Source organism: Enhydra lutris, unplaced genomic scaffold (assembly GCF_002288905.1).
Source record: "Enhydra lutris kenyoni isolate GAN:26980312 unplaced genomic scaffold, ASM228890v2 scaffoldscaffold41, whole genome shotgun sequence".
Lineage (NCBI taxonomy): Eukaryota > Metazoa > Chordata > Mammalia > Carnivora > Mustelidae > Enhydra > Enhydra lutris.
Genome location: NW_019154125.1, coordinates 601,871 through 619,940, shown reverse-complemented (window position 1 = coordinate 619,940; position 18,070 = coordinate 601,871). Strand labels below are relative to the sequence as shown.

General features: G+C 36.5%; 1 protein-coding gene across 3 annotated transcripts; it reads right to left on the bottom strand.

The window, feature by feature from the left end:
• Window positions 1–290: 290 nt before the first annotated feature.
• On the bottom strand, window positions 291–17,421 carry LOC111155439 (COP9 signalosome subunit 5). Of its 3 annotated transcripts, none has more exons than XM_022515594.1 (8): window positions 16,954–17,421; window positions 14,567–14,801; window positions 13,256–13,384; window positions 12,515–12,580; window positions 11,900–11,985; window positions 6,616–6,727; window positions 2,715–2,863; window positions 291–618 (listed from the first exon to the last, which is right to left on the bottom strand). In XM_022515594.1, the coding sequence occupies exons 1-8, from the start codon at window positions 17,094–17,096 to the stop codon at window positions 534–536; spliced, it is 1,005 nt and encodes a 334-aa protein (XP_022371302.1). In that variant the 5' UTR covers window positions 17,097–17,421; the 3' UTR covers window positions 291–533. The 3 variants fall into 3 exon arrangements, with proteins under 3 accessions (XP_022371302.1, XP_022371303.1, XP_022371304.1); XM_022515595.1 differs by having other exon boundaries at window positions 292–618; window positions 17,148–17,416; XM_022515596.1 differs by having other exon boundaries at window positions 292–618; window positions 16,946–16,981.
• Window positions 17,422–18,070: the final 649 nt, after the last annotated feature.

Genomic DNA, 18,070 nt, shown 5'->3' with positions numbered 1-18,070 from the left:
ACCACATCTTTATCCATTTGTCTGCTGAAGAGCATCTTAGCTCTTTCCACAAGGGAAGAAACAATGCTGGAGAAGTTGTGGAGGAAGGGGAACCCTCTTACACTCTTAGTAGGAATGCAAATTGGTGCAGTCACTTTGGAAAACAATGTGGAGGTTCCTCAAAAAATTAAAAACGGAGCTACCCTATGACCCAGCAATTGCTCTACTGGGTATTTACCCCAAAGATACAGATGTAGTGAAAAGAAGGGCCATATGCGCTCCAATGTTCATAACAGCAATGTCCACAATAGCCAAAATATTTCTTTCTCTTACAGTCAAGAACATTAAAGGATACTAGAAAAATAATGTAACTGCTCCCACAAAATAACGGAAGAACAATTTCATTTTAAAGAGTTTTATTACACGATGTTAATATTCAGGACACTTCAGAGCACCTTATACTTCTAATCAGATTTTTGGTAACTGGTTTTAAAGTGTTACTTGAGTATTTTTCTCATACTGGCTTTCAGTCAAAAGTACTACTTAGTGATTGTTTAAGAGATGTTAATTTGATTAAACAGTTTATCCTTAATAACCTGAGACATCAATCCATGGATAGCTTCTATGGTAGTTTTGCAGCTGGAAAGAAAAAACACATCACATAATGTCATAAGAACATTAAAACTGTTTTGAATATGCAAGTTCCCTCCCCTCCATTTCCATCCTTGTATCCCCAATAATGATTTTCAGCTCTATTTATACTCCATGAACCACAATTTACAGTTTACTCTTGTAATTTTTAGCCTTCGTCATGTCTTTTAACCATTTCATTACAGTTGAACCTTGAACAACGTGGGAGTTAAGGGTACCAAATCTTCCACTTGGTTGAAAATTCACATGTAACTTCTGACTCCCCCAAAACTTAACTACTAAGAGCTTAGTATTAATGGGAAGCTTAACAATAACATAAACAGTTGATTAACACATATTTTGTACATTACATATATTATATACTATATTCTTACAAAAAACTAAGCTACAGAGAAGTATTAAAAATCTACATTTATATTACTGTACTGTATTTAAATACTGTACTAAAAAAAAACCCCACATATAAGCAGATCCATGCAGTTCAAACCCACATTGTTTAAGAGTCAACTATACTTACTAGAAGCTTCACAACAGAGCAGTATAAAATTTGATATAACTTACAACAGTTAATTCTGTTACTTATCAACAGTTTTGGGAAAAGTTCCATTTTGGAAGGTGACTGAAGTTATATATAATTCATCGTTACAGACTGATTCTGATATTACATTAAAATCTTACTCCTTATTGTTTATTACTTAGAATTATTAAAAAAGAGATTAATTTAAAGAATACTATGCTTTTTCCCCCAAAATAATCACAAACATCCTTCAAACAATTCAAGGTCAAAGTCAATGGGGGAAGGACTTAGGTTTTAAAACTGATAAAAAATAAAAAGCAAAAAACAGTAAAACCCCACCATATTTAGAAGAGATACAATTTTTATAGTTACCCACAAAAGGAAAATACTCTACCTGTTTACTACTACTTTTGTCCTTCCTACATTTCTTCTTATATAATTAGAGACATTACCATTGTGAAATTTTTGCTTGCTAAGAAACTGAGGTGTAAATGTAGATAAAATTATAAATCACAAATGATATAAAGATAGATAAGCAAAAGCATACACTCATATAAAAAAATGAGACCTAATATTAAAGAAAGATTAAATTTTTAACCAGGTCACTAGCTTTATACCTTCTAAAAATTCATGGAAAAGAGTAAGATAATTTAACCCAAGATGGCTTCTGCTCCTAACACACTTTACCCTCCCATCTCCCTTTTCTGTCCTCCTGACCAGTCCGATTTTTCTGAAGATGGATACCAAGGTATCAGTTTATATAGATGTCAACATAATTTTCCCTTATTCTCTGCAGCTAATTATCACATTAAAGTTCAAACTTATATGAAAGTACATGCTATTTAGGGGGTCTTTCCAATCCTCTATGCATCTGAAGGGCCACCTGATTATTTCATAAGTTATCAGAGAAAACATTCCAAGTTTGTTCCTAACAAATTCTTGGTAGTGCAATTTGGGATACTAAATTACTGTATTAAGATAATTTCAGAAGAATAACTTAAGAGAAATGCAGTCATTTCTTTTATATTTAGGGGCTTAAAACTTCATAAAAATAAGTTTGATAAATTTAAGAAATCTCAATATAATCCCTCAAAAGACGATTAAGTTAGAATAGATTTGGATGTCCTTTTGCAGAAGTTTTTTTTTTTTTTTTAATTAACATATAATGTATTAGTTGCCCAGGCGTATAGGTCTGTGAATCATCGGCTTACACACTTCACAGCACTCACCATAACACATACCCTCCCCAATGTCTATAACCCAACCACCCTCTTTTTTTTTTTTTTAAATCCAGTGATGGATTGGTTTTCTTTAGCTACATCTAGAAAAGATGACTGGCAGTTTTTTAATAATACATTACCTAGATCTTTAAACCTTAAATGTTTTAACCTAAATTTTCTAAGCTAAAATTTGCATTTGATAACTCTTAAAGGTCCCAAGAAATCAACATTCAGGTACCATTCTAAGTTGTAAGTAAGTTGAAACATAAGGAATTTGAATCCAATTATAAGGTGCACATTTTGAAACAAAAAGAACTAGTTAGGGGTAGGAACAGATTTGCTCTTACCTGTCTCTTGTAGCTTTGGCAAGTTTGTCTTCTGACTTTCTGTCATGTGTTTCTAAACCCAACATGAAACTCCCTCGTCCCAGCTGGGCTTCTGACTGTTCTAATTTTTCAGACAAATCAAAGACCTGACCAGTGGTATAGTCTGCATTCTGTAGGGAAAATGGCATTGTGTCAGTGTGTGTGTGCATATATATATTTTAACGTATATTTTTTCTTCTTAGAACATTTCATTTACAAAGAATTCCACCATGAAATTTAAGTGTGATAGTCACTGAAGTAAGAAATGAGATTTACTTGTACAAACTGACTCCAAAGTTCAAGCAGTTCAAGTGTGGAGTTTTCCCCCGCTTTATAATTTCAAGATTAAATTTGGAATTCTTCTTTTTGACTCATTAGTCTAATACTTGTTATTATGAGAGGCTGTGAAGTACATAGGCCAAAGTCTCAGCTTTGGTCCTGCTGCAGATTAGCTGGGAGGCCTTGGGTAAACTCCCAAGTTTTCTGTGCCTTTAAGTTGTCTTCTGAAAATTGGGGAGAGGACAGTGATAATTTCTACATTAAGGCTATCATGAAGACTAAAGTAATGTATATGGAGTAATGTATATAAAGCTCTTAGGACTGTCCATGGCACCTGGTAAAGGCTTAATAACTATTAGCTAATTTTGTTATTTGTTCTTGTTGAAATTTCAGCATTTAATACTGAACTATTTTTAAAAAGTAACATTTATCTTAGGTTTTCTGATTATAAAGTAATAGTTACTACAGACAATTTGGAAAATGTAGAGCAAAGTAAAGAGGAAAGGAAACACTTATAATCCCTCCACTTAGCTGTAATCCTGGTTATATTTTAGATTATTGCTATATGCTTGCACACACACCTATAAATACCATTTGTCCCTTAATATTTCATACTTTTTAAAAAGAAAAACTTTAAGTTATATATGTACACCTAAGCATTAAACACTTGAGCATTTTTATGGGTTTTTTTTTTTAAATGTTGTGGTCTAAAATACAAAACAACTTTTCACTAAGATGTGTTATGAAGTATATGTTCCATTTCTTTCCCTTATCTTCAAAAAAGAGTGAAGATTAAATAAACAACTTAGAAACAATTAATACATTACTCTATTTACTCAATCTGTAAGACAGTGTACAAGTTCAACCACCAAACATGAAAAGTTATTTGCTGTCATCATACTCACTACAGAGTGCCCTTTACAATGCTACCAGCTCTTCCAATGATTTTATAAAGTGCTCTTTTAAATATGCAATTATATTCACTTTGGACCTAAATGGTTTAGGACACCAAGACATTTTCCCCCTCTACAGATTTGAAGAAAAACTTAAGGTTTGTAAACCACTTCACATTTGGAAGATTTAGCTAAAGCCATAAAAATGTTAAGATGGCAGGAACCACAGTTATACTATTAAAATGAAATAAAATAACATCATTAACATTTTAAACACACAGAAAATGAATAGGGAACTAATTTGTTAAATCCAAAAATAACTTTTTTTTTTCCTGGTAGCTTTTAGGTAGTATGTGTTAGCTGGAGAAAGAGATGCATTGAACATATGTCTATCAATTTTTTCTTTTTAATTTTTAAGATTATTTGAGATAGAGAGAGTGTGTGCATGAGGGAGGGAGGAGCAGAGAGAGGAGAAGCAGACTCCCTGCTGAGCAGGGAGCCCAACGAGGGGCTTGATCCCAGGATCGTGACCCGAGCCGAAGGCAGATGCTTAGCCGACTGAGCCACTCAGGAGCCCTATAAATTTTTTAAAATGCTGTAATGAACCATATATACAGCCACAAAAAAGAAGAAAATACAATTTAACCTAATTTAACCTTTTCTTGATTATTAATGTCCTCAACATATGCAGTGTTGGAATACAGGGATAACCATTGGCTGGCTGAGTAGGTAGAGCTGTTTGCCTTTAGGCAAAGAAAGGTTCAGACTGCTCTGGTCTTAGTGTTTTTCCCTCTGCCATCATATGTCACTTCTGGTTCTCATCAGTATACTTGCCTCTAAGGAAGCAATGCATACAAAGCATTTAGCAGTATATGGCACAAAAGAAGCACTTCATAAATGTTTGCTATAATGATCATTTTCCTTTCTTCTAATTTGCTACTTCTGACTGTTAAGGTTACAAAGTAAGAATAAGAAGTCTGTCAGAACTCTTTTTAAAATCATAGACAGGGTCGCCTGGGTGGCTCAGTCAGTTAAGTGTCCAACTTTTGGCTTCAGCTTGGGTCATGATCTCAGAGTCATGGGACCAAGCCCTCTGTTGGGCTCTGTGCTCAGCAGGGAGTCTGCTTGGGATTTTCTCTCTCCCTCTGCCCCTGCTCAGGCTCTCTCTCTAAAGAAATAAAATTTTTAAAATAAATAATAGAATCATAGAAATTATGCTCAAGTGAGGCCTTTTCCTATGAACCAAGAAATGAACCAAACAAAAAATAGTAACTTGCGGAGGCTTTATTATATGCCAGGCACTTTGTTAACTGATTTACATAAAGAATTTCATTTAACTGTCATGGTACTTAATGATGTAGGTAGGTACTGTTATCATTGAACCCAAGAATAGGCTTAGTCTCATTAAATAAATTTCTGAAGGTCACACACATCTAGTAAAGTGCCAGAGTTCTTTTTGAAATGAGTTTACCTTGTACCAAATTTTGTGATTCTAACCATTATGTTATTCTGTACTATGTGAGGTGGCCTACTTTAAAAAAAAAAAAAAGGAAAAGCAACTGTTCGTGACTAAGCTCCAGTAGAAGCTTGTAAAATAAATATCCTTCTAAGTTATGTTTTAATGATATATTTGAAAAAATTAAGTGATTTATTTTATCTTATTTTTTGTTGCCCAGCATCTGCTACTTTAAGTTAATGATATTCTGATTTCCTTCTGGGGACGATGCTTCCTAATTCTTAGTCCATGTGCTCCTGAGTTTTTTCTAGCCCAGCCCAAGTACTTGCCTTGACACAGCCACTCATGGTGCTCATTCCCTTGGCCCAGAGCAGGTTTAAGATGGGCATGTGACCTAAACAAACCTCAGACACAATGAGGTTTTGCCTGGAGTTATGCGTGACTACGTGTATCCTGATCTTCTCTTTTGAATGTGAAAATGAGAGGCCAGGAGGCCTGAAGTTAATGCTGCCATCTTGTTTTCCTTTCCTCTCCCCTCCTTTTTTTTTTTTTAAAGATTTATTTCTTTAAGAGACAGCATAAGCAGGAAAGGGAGAGGGTGAGGGAGACAGAATCCCAAGCAGACTCTGCACTGAGCTGAGAGCCCAACACTGGGATCAGTCTCATGACCCTGACGTCAGGACCTGAGCCAAAACCAAGAGTTGGACACTTAACTCCAGGTGCCACGCAGGAGCCCCTGCAATCTTGTTTTCACAGGAAGCCCAAAACTGAAGCTGAATGATACGAAATCAAAGCTAAGACAGAACGACAAAGATCTCACAATACTGTTTCAGTGCAAACTTGCCTGTAGTAAGCCCTACTCCTGGACTTCACAGCTTAAAAGATTCTCTTTTTTGATTAGGCCAGCTTGGGTGGGTCTCCTGTCACTTGTAACTGGGGTCCTACCTGATGCACTTGACTCAACAAAAAACAATTATTTCTAGTTTTCTCTCTGTCGCTTTAAGGCAGGGGCAGATTTCACTTTCATCTGGCCACCTATATTTGTCACTTGGACTTAATCTCAATGCCACATGACACAGATCTTGGCTTCGCCTAGTATCCCAATCCAGCTCTGGTCATGTGCAGAATCTAATCCCAGCCCTGGTGTCTTGGCTAAGTCAGGTACAACCTTTCCAGGAAAAAGAGTTTCAGATATTAAACAACTTATGTAGCTTAGATAAAATTCAAATGCATCCCTTGGAAATATAGTACTTACAGTAAGCAAACTAGAGGAACTCAGCGTATTCACCCAGTATTTATTCCACAAAAGCTCAAGCAATTTGCGATCCAATGAGGATTTGAAATATGAGACTTCTAAGGCATAATATCTATGAAACAAAAGGACAAGTTAGTAAGCTAAAAAAAAAAAATTCAACCATATCATATAAAAGTTATGGCCAAATTTAAGTGAATTACATTTTATATCCAAATAGTTATGTTTTAGTTTTTAGTCCAATAGAACAATAGGTAACCATGGCTTCCTTACTCTTCAGAGGCATGGTTTTAAATCTTCTGTTAAACTTTAACTGTTAAACTTCTGTTAAACTTCAGAGGCATGGTTTCAATCTTCTGTTTTAAATCTTCTGTTAAACTTTCTTGTGTTAAATTTCTTCCCACTATAGAGTCCAGCATTCCCCAAAACTTAACAATTAGTCAGAACTTCTGAATAACATATGTTTATCCATGTTATTGAGTTCATAAATTCTAGCCAAAAAGCACATAAACTTAATGAACTGCTTCTCTAGGGTCAATGAAATTTTTGGTAAGCTTTTAAAAGTACTGAAAATGACATGTGGCTTTCCCATTTCTTCCTTCTAATCCCCTAATTAGGATCTATTGTGTGTTTTTTAAAGATTTTATTTATTTATTTGATACAGAGAGAGAGATCACAAGTAGGCAGAGAGGCAGGCAGAGAGAGAGGGGGAAGCAGGCTCCCTGCTGAGCAGAGAGCCTGACGCGGGGCTCAATCCCAGGACCCTAAGATCATGACCTGAGTCGAAGGCAAGAGGCTTAACTCACTGAGCCACCCAGGTGCCCCAGATATATTGCTTTTTGGAAAGCAAACCTCAAAGTAGAATCCTTAGAGTGCCTAAAAAAATACTACTTTTAAAGGTGCCTAATTTATAACCAGTGAGCGCAAGAAATATTTGGTTAAATGTATGAAAAACATGTATTTTTAATGTAATAAATATTTAAATACTCACTAGGTTCTGTACATCAATAGATACAAAGAAACAAGAGACTTTTTTTTTAACCTTAAGGAGCTTAATACTATTTATAGGGGAAATGTGGTATGAATCCACAAAAAATTAAATGCAATGATATATACTAAATAACAGTGATGCTATAGGGCATATATAGAATTAATCACCACCAATTAAATGTTAGAGATACCGAGTACTCTCAGTGTAGACAGAATTGCCTGAGAAGGCCTAGGGAGAAGGCGGGACTGAGAGTAACCCTTACATGAGTCTATGTGCGGATATGTTGACAGCAAGGAGGGCATTAAGCAGGCAGCATTGACTTATAAACAGGAAAGTCATAAAAGGAACAGTAAATAAATCACTTTGGCTGGACAGTTAAGCAAAAGCAGAGTAACTATGTAAGGGGAACCTAGAAACCTTTGTTGGGATCTATTTGGTAGAAGATACTACACAAAAGGTAATAAAATTTAAACTTCATGGGTGGAGGGATGGGTTAGATAGGTGATGGGGATTAAGGAGTGCACTTGTCATGAGCTCCAGATGTTGTATGGAAATGCTGATCACTGGATTATACACCTGAAACTAATATTACACTGTATGTTAACTAGAAGTTAATAAAAACTTAAAAAAATAAATTTAAACTTTATCTTCTAGGTAGTGGGGACTCATGGAAGATATTTGAGCAGAGCATGATAGGGCCAAAGAGGTGTTTTAAGAGGTGTTTAAGAGGTGCTTACAATAGGATGTGTTTCAGAGAAACAGTAGGCAGGGAGACCACAAAGGATACTACTGAAGTGCAGCAGATGTGAAGAAAGGCTCAGACGCAGGTTAGTGGTGCAAAAGATAAAAGACAGGTGGACACCATAAGAAATTCTTGTTGAATTAATTCAGGAGCGAGTGAAGAAATTAAAAAAGAGTAAGAATTTAAGGACATCAGAATTAAGTGAGGGTCTTTTCAAGATTAAGATACCTATGCAGATCTGAAGATGGACAGGACACGGCTAATGAAATGTGCAGGTGAACAGCTTATTTCTTGAGCACCTATTATGTTCTGGGTGCTTTACATACATTCTCATTTAGTCTTTCTTATAACCATACACATAAAGCATTTATTATTCCCAGTCTGTAGACAAAGAAATGTTCAGACAGCAAAGATTTTACTCAAAGCTACATAGCTAGTAAGTGGCAGAGAAAGATATGAAAAGTTTTATCTACTATCAAAACTCTCATAGTTTTATTTTTACATGCAGACTGTAGACATTTAAGAGAGTATTTAAGAAGTAAGATCCCAGGAGTAAGGGAGTTAGGTATGGGGAGGGGATGAGGGGCCCAAGTAGAAAAGGTCAGCTTTAGAAAGCAGGGGGCTGTATCTCTGATACTTGAGGAAAAAAAAAGAAATGAGAGATGAATATAGCAATAGACATTTGGATTTATAAAGGATGGAAAATAAGGGAACTCAAACAAAGTTCTATAGAGTTTATGTTTTAAAATTAATGGATCACCTTAATGTAATTACTGTTTTAATTCCATAGGCTGATGCAATGAAATTTTTTGTCTAGTATGTAGTGATTAGCTGCAAATCTCAGTAGTAGAGTTGAAAACAAGAAGAACATTCAAAATTACTTGTGTAGCTAAATCCTCATCTTCTGTACGGGAAGTCAATAATAGATACTGTCTAGAACTGAAAATCAAGAAGTAGCGCTATCAGCACTTGTTTGAAGATATGGGGTAAATACATATAGGAATAACTATAATAGTTTAAGTGACTGCCTCTGGGGGATGGGAAAGGGAATGGTACAAATTGTTATTTTTCATAATAAGTTTCATAGAACCATTTTACTCTTTAAACCATGCTCCTGCATAACACTGATAACATACAAGCTAACTTAAAAAAACAAAACAACCCGTGTCCTATTTTCACTAAGGTTCTTCAAAGTTAAAAATATTTAATATCTACATTATATTCTTTATTTTAAACAGACTTTGGGTGTGCAATATGATGTGGGATTTAAGGCAGGAAAGAAAGACCAATATAAAGTGGACGTAATACCTTATCACCAAATAAGTTCGGAAATGGATCTATAAGCAGGCTGCCCCAAACCCCTGCTCTTTCAGCCTGGCACTATGTTTCATTAAAGATTTTAAACAAAAATAAATCAAGCCCCTTATTTGCCCTAGGAAAGAGTTTATTCTCTCTTATTCAGGAATTGATCCTAAGAGAATACCTTTGACTATCTAAGTAATTTCAGATTCCAAATTCTAGGCTCTAACAATGTAGATAGCTAGAAGGTGGCTCTTCTTCTCTGATGGGCTTGTATTTTAGTAAAATAGGAAATGTAGGTTTGTTTGGATACAGAAAGCATAGACTGCCTCAGTCTTTTTTCTTTCAAAAACTGCTGTTGGTAGTGAAATAAGTAGTGTAGGTATAAAAGGTATAAGCTTTTTCTATCACTATAACTCAATATAAATGAAAAATTGACTTTTACGCTGAGAAAGTATCACAGCAAAGGTGTTTCCATGCTTAGGAGCAATTCTCTCAAACCAGAATGGTTTAAATTTTTGTCTTCTTTAAAAAATTCTTTTCCAATAGGGCAAATTATGTGATTTAATCCCAAGTCTCTAACTGAAAAATAAAAAATAATCTTTTTTTTCCCCCTGAAGTATGTCAGGGATGACTGATATATTTTATAACTCAATTTTAGAAATTCTAGAATTTTCTAAGAATTTCTGAATGGAAGAATAAGAGGTATTCCTAGAAGTTTGGATAGGAGGCATGGAGAAAAGGGGACCCTAATCATTTAGGTAACATTTTTGGGGGGATGCCCACCCTTTTATGTGCCATGTCTGATTTAAATGTTAGTCTACAGCACTGAATTAAGTCTATTGTAATGAAGTTCACATTCTAAAGGGGTCAATAACAAGGAATCAAAAACATGTCAGAATGGTAAGTGCTAAGAAGAAAAATAAAGCAGGGAAACTGAAACAAAGTGACTGACTGGAAGGTGTTATTTTAGACAGGGTGACCAGTGAACATTCTCTGTTAAGGTGACCCTTAAACAGATAATCCATGATTGAAGCAGTCAGTGAGCCACATGGAAATAGGAACAATTTTCTCAGAAGAGGGAACAGCAAATGCAAAGGCCCTGAGGCAGAAAGTTGCCTGGTACTTCTGACAACCATGAGGAGGCCCCTGTGACTGGACTGGAGAGAGCAAAGATTTAGTGACAGGAGATGAGCCCAGAGGTAGTACGGGTCAGATCACATAGGGCTGTTAGTCCATCATAAGGACTATGGATCTTATTTTTGGTGATACAGGAAATCATTCTGGAGGAGGAGGAATATGACCTCACTTACATTTTAACAGAATCAATTTGGCTGACAAAAGACCTTTAAAGGGGGGAACAGAAGAACTGGAAGACTAGTTAGAAGGCTAGTACTTTGGTTCAGGCTCCAGAATGTGGTGGGAAGGTCAATGTGATGTGGCAAGATATATTCAGAAGGAGAAAACTGTTTTCACTGGCTTAATACTTTTAAAACTTGAGATGTAATTCAAATGCCTTAACATTCACTATTTTCTTTTTTTTATTAATTATTTTTATTAACATATACTGTATTATTTGCCCCAGGGGTACAGGTCTGTGAATCGTCAGGCTTACACACTTCCCAGCACTCACCATACAATATTCACTATTTTAAAGAAGTATATAATTCATTGGTTTTAGTATGGTTTCTTTAAATTTTGGAGTGAAAATGCTTAGGATGAAGTTTTACTAAATGGAACCTGAGGGGCATCTGGGTGGCTCGGTTGGTTAAAGAGGCTGCTTTCAGCTCAGGTCATGATCTTGGGGTCCTGGGATAGAACCCTGTGTTGGGCTTCCCGCTCGGTAGTGGTAGTGGTGGGGGCGGGGGGGGGGTCTGCTTCTCTCTTTGCCCTTCCCCCTTGCTCATGTGCTCTCATAAACAAACAAATGAAACTTGGTTACTATGAGAGCTTGCAGACATGCTTGTGTCAGGTTCTTCCTGAATACAACTTTTTTCAATTGTTAATTTCAACAATGGGCCAAGTATCTTATACATTGACAATATTTATAGTTGTGTGAAAGGCAAATAACAGGTTAAAATGATTATTAATAAAAAATTCAAACATTATCCTAAATTCTGTATTCTTACTACAATTTTAAAAGGGATTATGAGATGCATTTCATCTGAACCTTTATTTTCCTCTGTGAAATTAAGGGCTTGTACTAAGGATTCTTAAGATGATTGTGGTATCACATACACCTTAAAATTACTTACTGTTTGCAATGTACACCAAAGTCTTCTATTTTATTAAGTGGGATAGTCTGGTACTCAGAAGGTCCTTCATCAGGGGGTTTGTAGCCCTCAACAAAAATGGAGAAAACAGAAGATTAAAAAAACCACACACAAACACTCATGCAGAAAAAACATACTTTCTACGCAGCTTTCCATTTATAGAAACATTAATTCTGGGGAGCCACATATTGACCTTAGACATTCCAGTAAAAAAAGGTGCTTATTCTGTCTCTCAACCCCAATGATGGCCAATGGTTGGATTTGGTTTATAGATTCATTTTTCTTGTCAGGGGATGTATACGTATGCTAATATCTATTTCAGTTTGTAGGGACAGAAACAGATGTATTTAGCTTGTGGTCTAGTACCTGTCAGAATGTCACGATGGGCACACAGGTACTTATTAACAAACGAAAACTGCTTTCTTAGCAACATATAACACAAATGTGTTATCTTTTGCTACAGACAATTTGTTTTGGTTGACTGCTATTTTGTAAATATTTTCAAACTGTTTAGGACAAAACAAGGTATTAACCATAACATGACTTTAAAAATAAGTCATTTAAAAAATTATAAGGACTTCAAGTTTTAAAAATTACCTTTGGGTATGTCCTAAAGGCTCCAAGATTCACTTTCCCTGCAGATATTGTTCTTGTTGGGTCAATCTATAAGAAAGACGTATTTGATATCTGCTAGTTATAAAACTGTTATATACTTCCATTTGTTTAAATGTTAAACTTAGAACTACATACGTATATATAATACTATGCATGCATGCACACATACAAACACTAAGTAAAATAACCAAATAATAGGGAACAATAATTGGAAAAAAATAACCAAACCAAATAACAACAAAGTTGAATAAAGTGGTTAAGTATAGAATTACCATAATTAATTTAGAAAGTAGATCTAGTTATTATACTATTTAAGAATGTTATCTGAAGACTTCCTCATCTCTTTTTCAAAGTTTTCTTTTACTAGAGGAACAGTTTCTACCTTTCTCATAGTAACCTGGATTGCATCTAAAACACTGTGAGCATAGCAAGAGCTGCTCTAGCAATTTCTGACTTACTCAATTCAGTCAACATTACTGAATGTCTACTGTTTGCAGGGAACTAAGACATAGGTGCTGTGATCACCCTCATCTTACAGAGTTGGGGAAGAGTTGCAGAGAGGTTAAGTAGCTTGTTTGAAGTCCCAGCTTCTAGGAGGTGGAATTCAGATTCAATCCTAGGCATAATGACACCAGACTGTTCTACAGTTTTTATTTCTCTGTATACTTGCTTTAATAAATCTTCATGAAGAACTTAATTAAGACTGATTGTAAAAATACTTACTACTACTGCTACAAATGGTTCCTGGAACTGCTGATTGAGCATCTGAGTACTAACATCAATCCCAGAAAGCCAGCAGCCATAGCCAGGATGGCTGTGATACCAGCCAATTGCATTTTCAAGGCGGCCAACCTAACAAAGAAGGCAAAGAAGATTGAGGATTCTGTTTAATCTTAGAGACACTTGTCATTTGTCTGCTTACATAGCATTATGATAAAATGAAAACATGCAGAATAGTGGATAGCATATGCTGCTTTTAGGTTAAAAAAGCATTATTTCCAATAGGTAATACCCAAAGCACAATACCTGAAGCTTCAGGAATAAAATTAACAAGACACAAGTAGAGTAAGGTTATTCAGTCTGCTTCCTACCTTGTTCCCCCCAACTACCCAGATTCTCAACCCAGATGTAAACCACTATAATCACTGCTTATATACCTATCTTACGGACATATTCTCTGCATATATGTAGATTAAGAGAGATACACACAACAGCATACCACATACAGTGCTCTACACTCTGCTTTTTCAACTCAACACAATATCATGGGGTTTGTTCCAAGTAGATTAAATATATAGATAACTACTTTTTAATTTTTATTTCTCTTAAAGGCAGGCTTATAGTTCATTGTATAGCTATACCATAATCTATTTAATCAGTTTTATACTCAGGAACATTTAGGTCATTTCCAAATTTTTGGTTTTAAACATACATCTGATACTGAGTGTGAGAAATAATTTTTTTTTTTTTTTTTTACTGAGATATGGACGTATAACATTGTATTAGTTCAGGTATACACTATAATGATTCAATACGTGTATATATTGCAAAATGATCACAAGAAATGTAGTTAACATCCATCACTGCACATTAGGTACAACTTTTTTCTTATGATGAAAACTTTTAAGATCTACTCTCTTGAGTTTTTTTTTTTTAAAGATTTTATTTATTTATTTGACAGGTAGAGATCATAAGTGGGCAGAGAGGCAGGCAGAGAGAGAGAGGAGGAAGCAGGCTCCCCGCTCAGCAGAGAGTCCGATGCGGGGCTCGATCCCAGAACCCTGAGATCATGACCTGAGCCGAAGGCAGAGGCTTAACCCACTGAGCCACCCAGGTGCCCCTTGAGTATGAGTTTTAAAAAAAAAAAAAAAAAAAAAAAAAATCCATGCTAACCTTTTACACATTTTACATAGAAATTGTTGAAAATAAAATATCAACTTTATGTAAAGAGGACAGTTTTAAGTTTAGAAACTCAAGAGTCACCACGAGACTCTTAACTTAGAGTTACTGATCTTTAAGGAACAACATTTTTACCTGTTTGGCGTTTTCTATATATGCAGCCATGTACTCATATGCAGCAGCCTGAGCATTTACTCGGGTTTCAGTGCCCTCTACAGGCAAAGCAAAACTGTCCATAATGATCATGGTTTCACCATCCACCTTTCCTAGCATTAAGCCCATCACTTCTAAGTTGCCTCCCGATCTGGCATGCATCACCATTTTCAGTAGAGCCAATGCTGAAATTTTGCAGTACTTAAAGTAATGGTGGCTACAAAACAAAAGCACAGTATAATTAACTTATATAAAACATAATTTCAAAGACAGTTTTTGTAAAGATTACAAGTAAGTATTGAAGGAATTTATAGTGATGGGAAGGGGAAAGAGTGTAGAATGTGGAAAAGAAAAAGGAAGTAGCTTTACTGCAGGGGATTGGAAATGATAAACATGTCAGGGTCCTGCAAAATATTTCCTCTCAGGGGAAGGGAAAAGTGTGAAATAATTTTTAAAATACGCTATTCAAGTAGAAAGGAATTACATGACCAGTTCAATAGACTTTTTCTCAATTAATTTTGGAATCACCAAATCTCTCATTCTGACTCTAGTTGGATGGTTGTGCCTAAAGATTCTCAGGCCTAACTTTCTCCCCTAATGGTTCCAAATGTGGTCTCTGACATCCATCTGCTTACATTTGAGTCTACCCTGCCATGCTGGCTGTAGCCTTAGAGATAACCACTTCATGTCTGTGCCTTAATTTCCTCATCTGCAAATAGGAATATTTCAAAGATTTGTTGTTAGGAGGAAATAAAGTTAAGTGAAATAATGTATATAAAATGCTTAGCTTACTGCCTGATGCACACTAAAACTTTGTAAGTGATAGCTGTGATTAGTTTTAGCCCATCTATAGTACTCTCGAAAAAGTGTATTACTTTCTGTGCCATCAGCCTCAGAATTGAAAATGTAGCTCTAATATCTTTACTTCTGCTTCCATCACTGTTTCAGTTTGTCATATGTAGATGTGACTAAACTATCTTGAATAAAATTACAACTTCCGTGTCACTGATGCAGCCCAGGAGAGCTAGGATGAATATAATTAGAGCCACAATCAGACAGTAAAGCAAGCAGATAGTGTTCAAATATTTAATAGGTTATAGCAACCTTAAATGTATAATGTTATAAAAGTAAGCAGACAGCAGTTTTTAATAATGTGGTTGGTCAATGTCTCTGAGAAGCCCCCCCCCCCCCCCCCCACTTTTTTTCCCCCTGAGAAGCCTTTTTTAAGATGTCTGCCCGCAGATTTCAGTCAAAACTGAGAAATATGGAGACCTGGTCTTGGGAGTCAAGACATGAATTAAAATCTTGGCTCCTTCATTTACCGGGAAAAGGAAAAAAAAGATAGTTATTGTGCTCCCATTACATACATTGTAGGCCCTTTTAAATGTATTGTCATCTAATCTTTATATTACCAATAGATAAGTCTTAATTCCTTTTTACAGATAAAAAATGAAGATACACAAATTTCCTAGGGCCAGTCAACTAACTAGTGACAGTCAATGAGGTTTGAACTTCAGTCTGTTATTCACTTAAAAGTCCATTGCCTCAGTCTGATCATGAAATGTTACTTACATTTACTTGTTTCTTATTTGCAAGAAAAGGGATGAAAATACAGTAAGATTGTCATGCAGATTAAATAACACATGGAAATCCCTAGGTCAGTGCTCAGCCTATATTAAATACTTGATAAACATGCTGTCCTTGCTACCTCCCATTTCTACTTTCTACTCTCTCCCTCACACAATCTGCTGTGGGTAAATAGTCCTTGACTTGTCATTACTCCCAGAGAAAAGGGACTTTTGCTAAGGAGCAAAGAGCTTTAAACTCTACGGATAAAATTCCTAGCTCTTGAGATCCGGTGGAGTAACGTTTTGGGAGACTGGGTGGAGCCTCGTTGTTTCTGAAAGTTATCAGCAGTCAACAATGAATTATAGAGCTCTGAAAGATGGCTCACAGTCATTTTAGAGACCCCTGGGCTGATCTGGTTTTTAAAGACAGGTGCAGTCTCCAGTCTGAGATAAACTGAAGGTCCCAGCAAAGTGTAAATCGACGCAAGACTTAAAGCAGGGTGTGTGGCATATATATGACAATACAGATAATAAGAAATGAGATGATACTCGCTTGTCCTTTTCCTCTTACATCCTCTGAAATCAAATGGGTTAAAGAGACAGGGGAGTTGAAGCAAGCCCCCGGAGAGGGGTTTTGGCTCTACCTGAGGAGACAAAAGGACCAAAATTTCTCAGGGGCATATTCTTCTCCCTGCCCATGAAAACACAAACTCTCCACCCTCTCCAACTCCCACTCCCCCTGGGGGTCCTAAACTCCCGCCGCCCCTTCCCTCCCCTGCGTTTCGCCAGGGACCTCCTCACTCCTTAGTCCAGGGCTTCGCCGCCAGTATTTCTTGCTGTTGTTTCTTGTCGTATTTGTAGATTTCATCGATACTCTGGGCTTCCTGCATGTTGTTGGCCAATTCCCAGGTTTTCTGAGCCATACCACTCCCGGACGCCGCCATCGCCGAGGAATCGGAGAAGTTGTCGCCTCCACAACCGAGACGCAACTTTACCTCGCTAGGTTCCCGGGTGTGGGCTTCGGACCCTTCCCACCCCACAGGTACAAACTCGTACTAGTCTCTCGAGGCAGCCATGACACCTAGAACCGGAGGTGAAGTCGGTACAGACCATTCGGGGATGGCGGGAACGCTTTCGGGATGCCACTATATAAACAGTGGTTACATAATAGAGACAGAGAAGTCTTCTTGTGGCTGAAATGAGAACGTATTATCGTAGAAAATCACACGTGTGAATTAGGACAAACACAATAATTGGGTATGAGAATGGTATAGCCTTCCCCGCCGGAAGAAGGTCATGTTGCCGTTTTGCCAGAAACTGGAACTGGTCTTCTTTGTTCGTACTGCGCAGGCTCGGCCTCCGCCATATTAAAAATGGATAGATCCTTAGGCTGTGTTGGGGAGAAAAAGCTTGTTTTTATGTGGATGTAGATAATCTTAAATGTTTGTTGAAAGCCCAAACAATAAGGATGTCTGTGAGAAACTTGAGATATAAGTAGTTCTGGAGGCTAGTTGAGACGAAGATAAACGTGGTATTCTTGTTTACTTCCAGATGAGTCACTACACGTGCGTAAAATTCTGTAGCTTGGTTTGGCACTACGCTTCGCTAGCGGGGAGTTCTCTGACATTCCAAGGAAGCTATGGAAGCCTCGTGGGAGGCTATGATGGTGTCTTTTGTCGTGTTTGTAAAAGTTAACATCTATATAAGCTATTAGTGTTCCGAAAAAACCAGTACTCAATTCTTACAATTAGTTTACGATTTAATCTTCAGCATAACTCTGTGATACCTCTTCCTGTCCCCAAGTCCAAATTAATCTCAGCAACTTGTCTTCTACCCACAGTTAGTGAAATGTTTAATTACTTCCCTTATTTCCTTATTTTAGGTGTTTTTTTCTTCCCCTCCATTCTCCAACTCCACA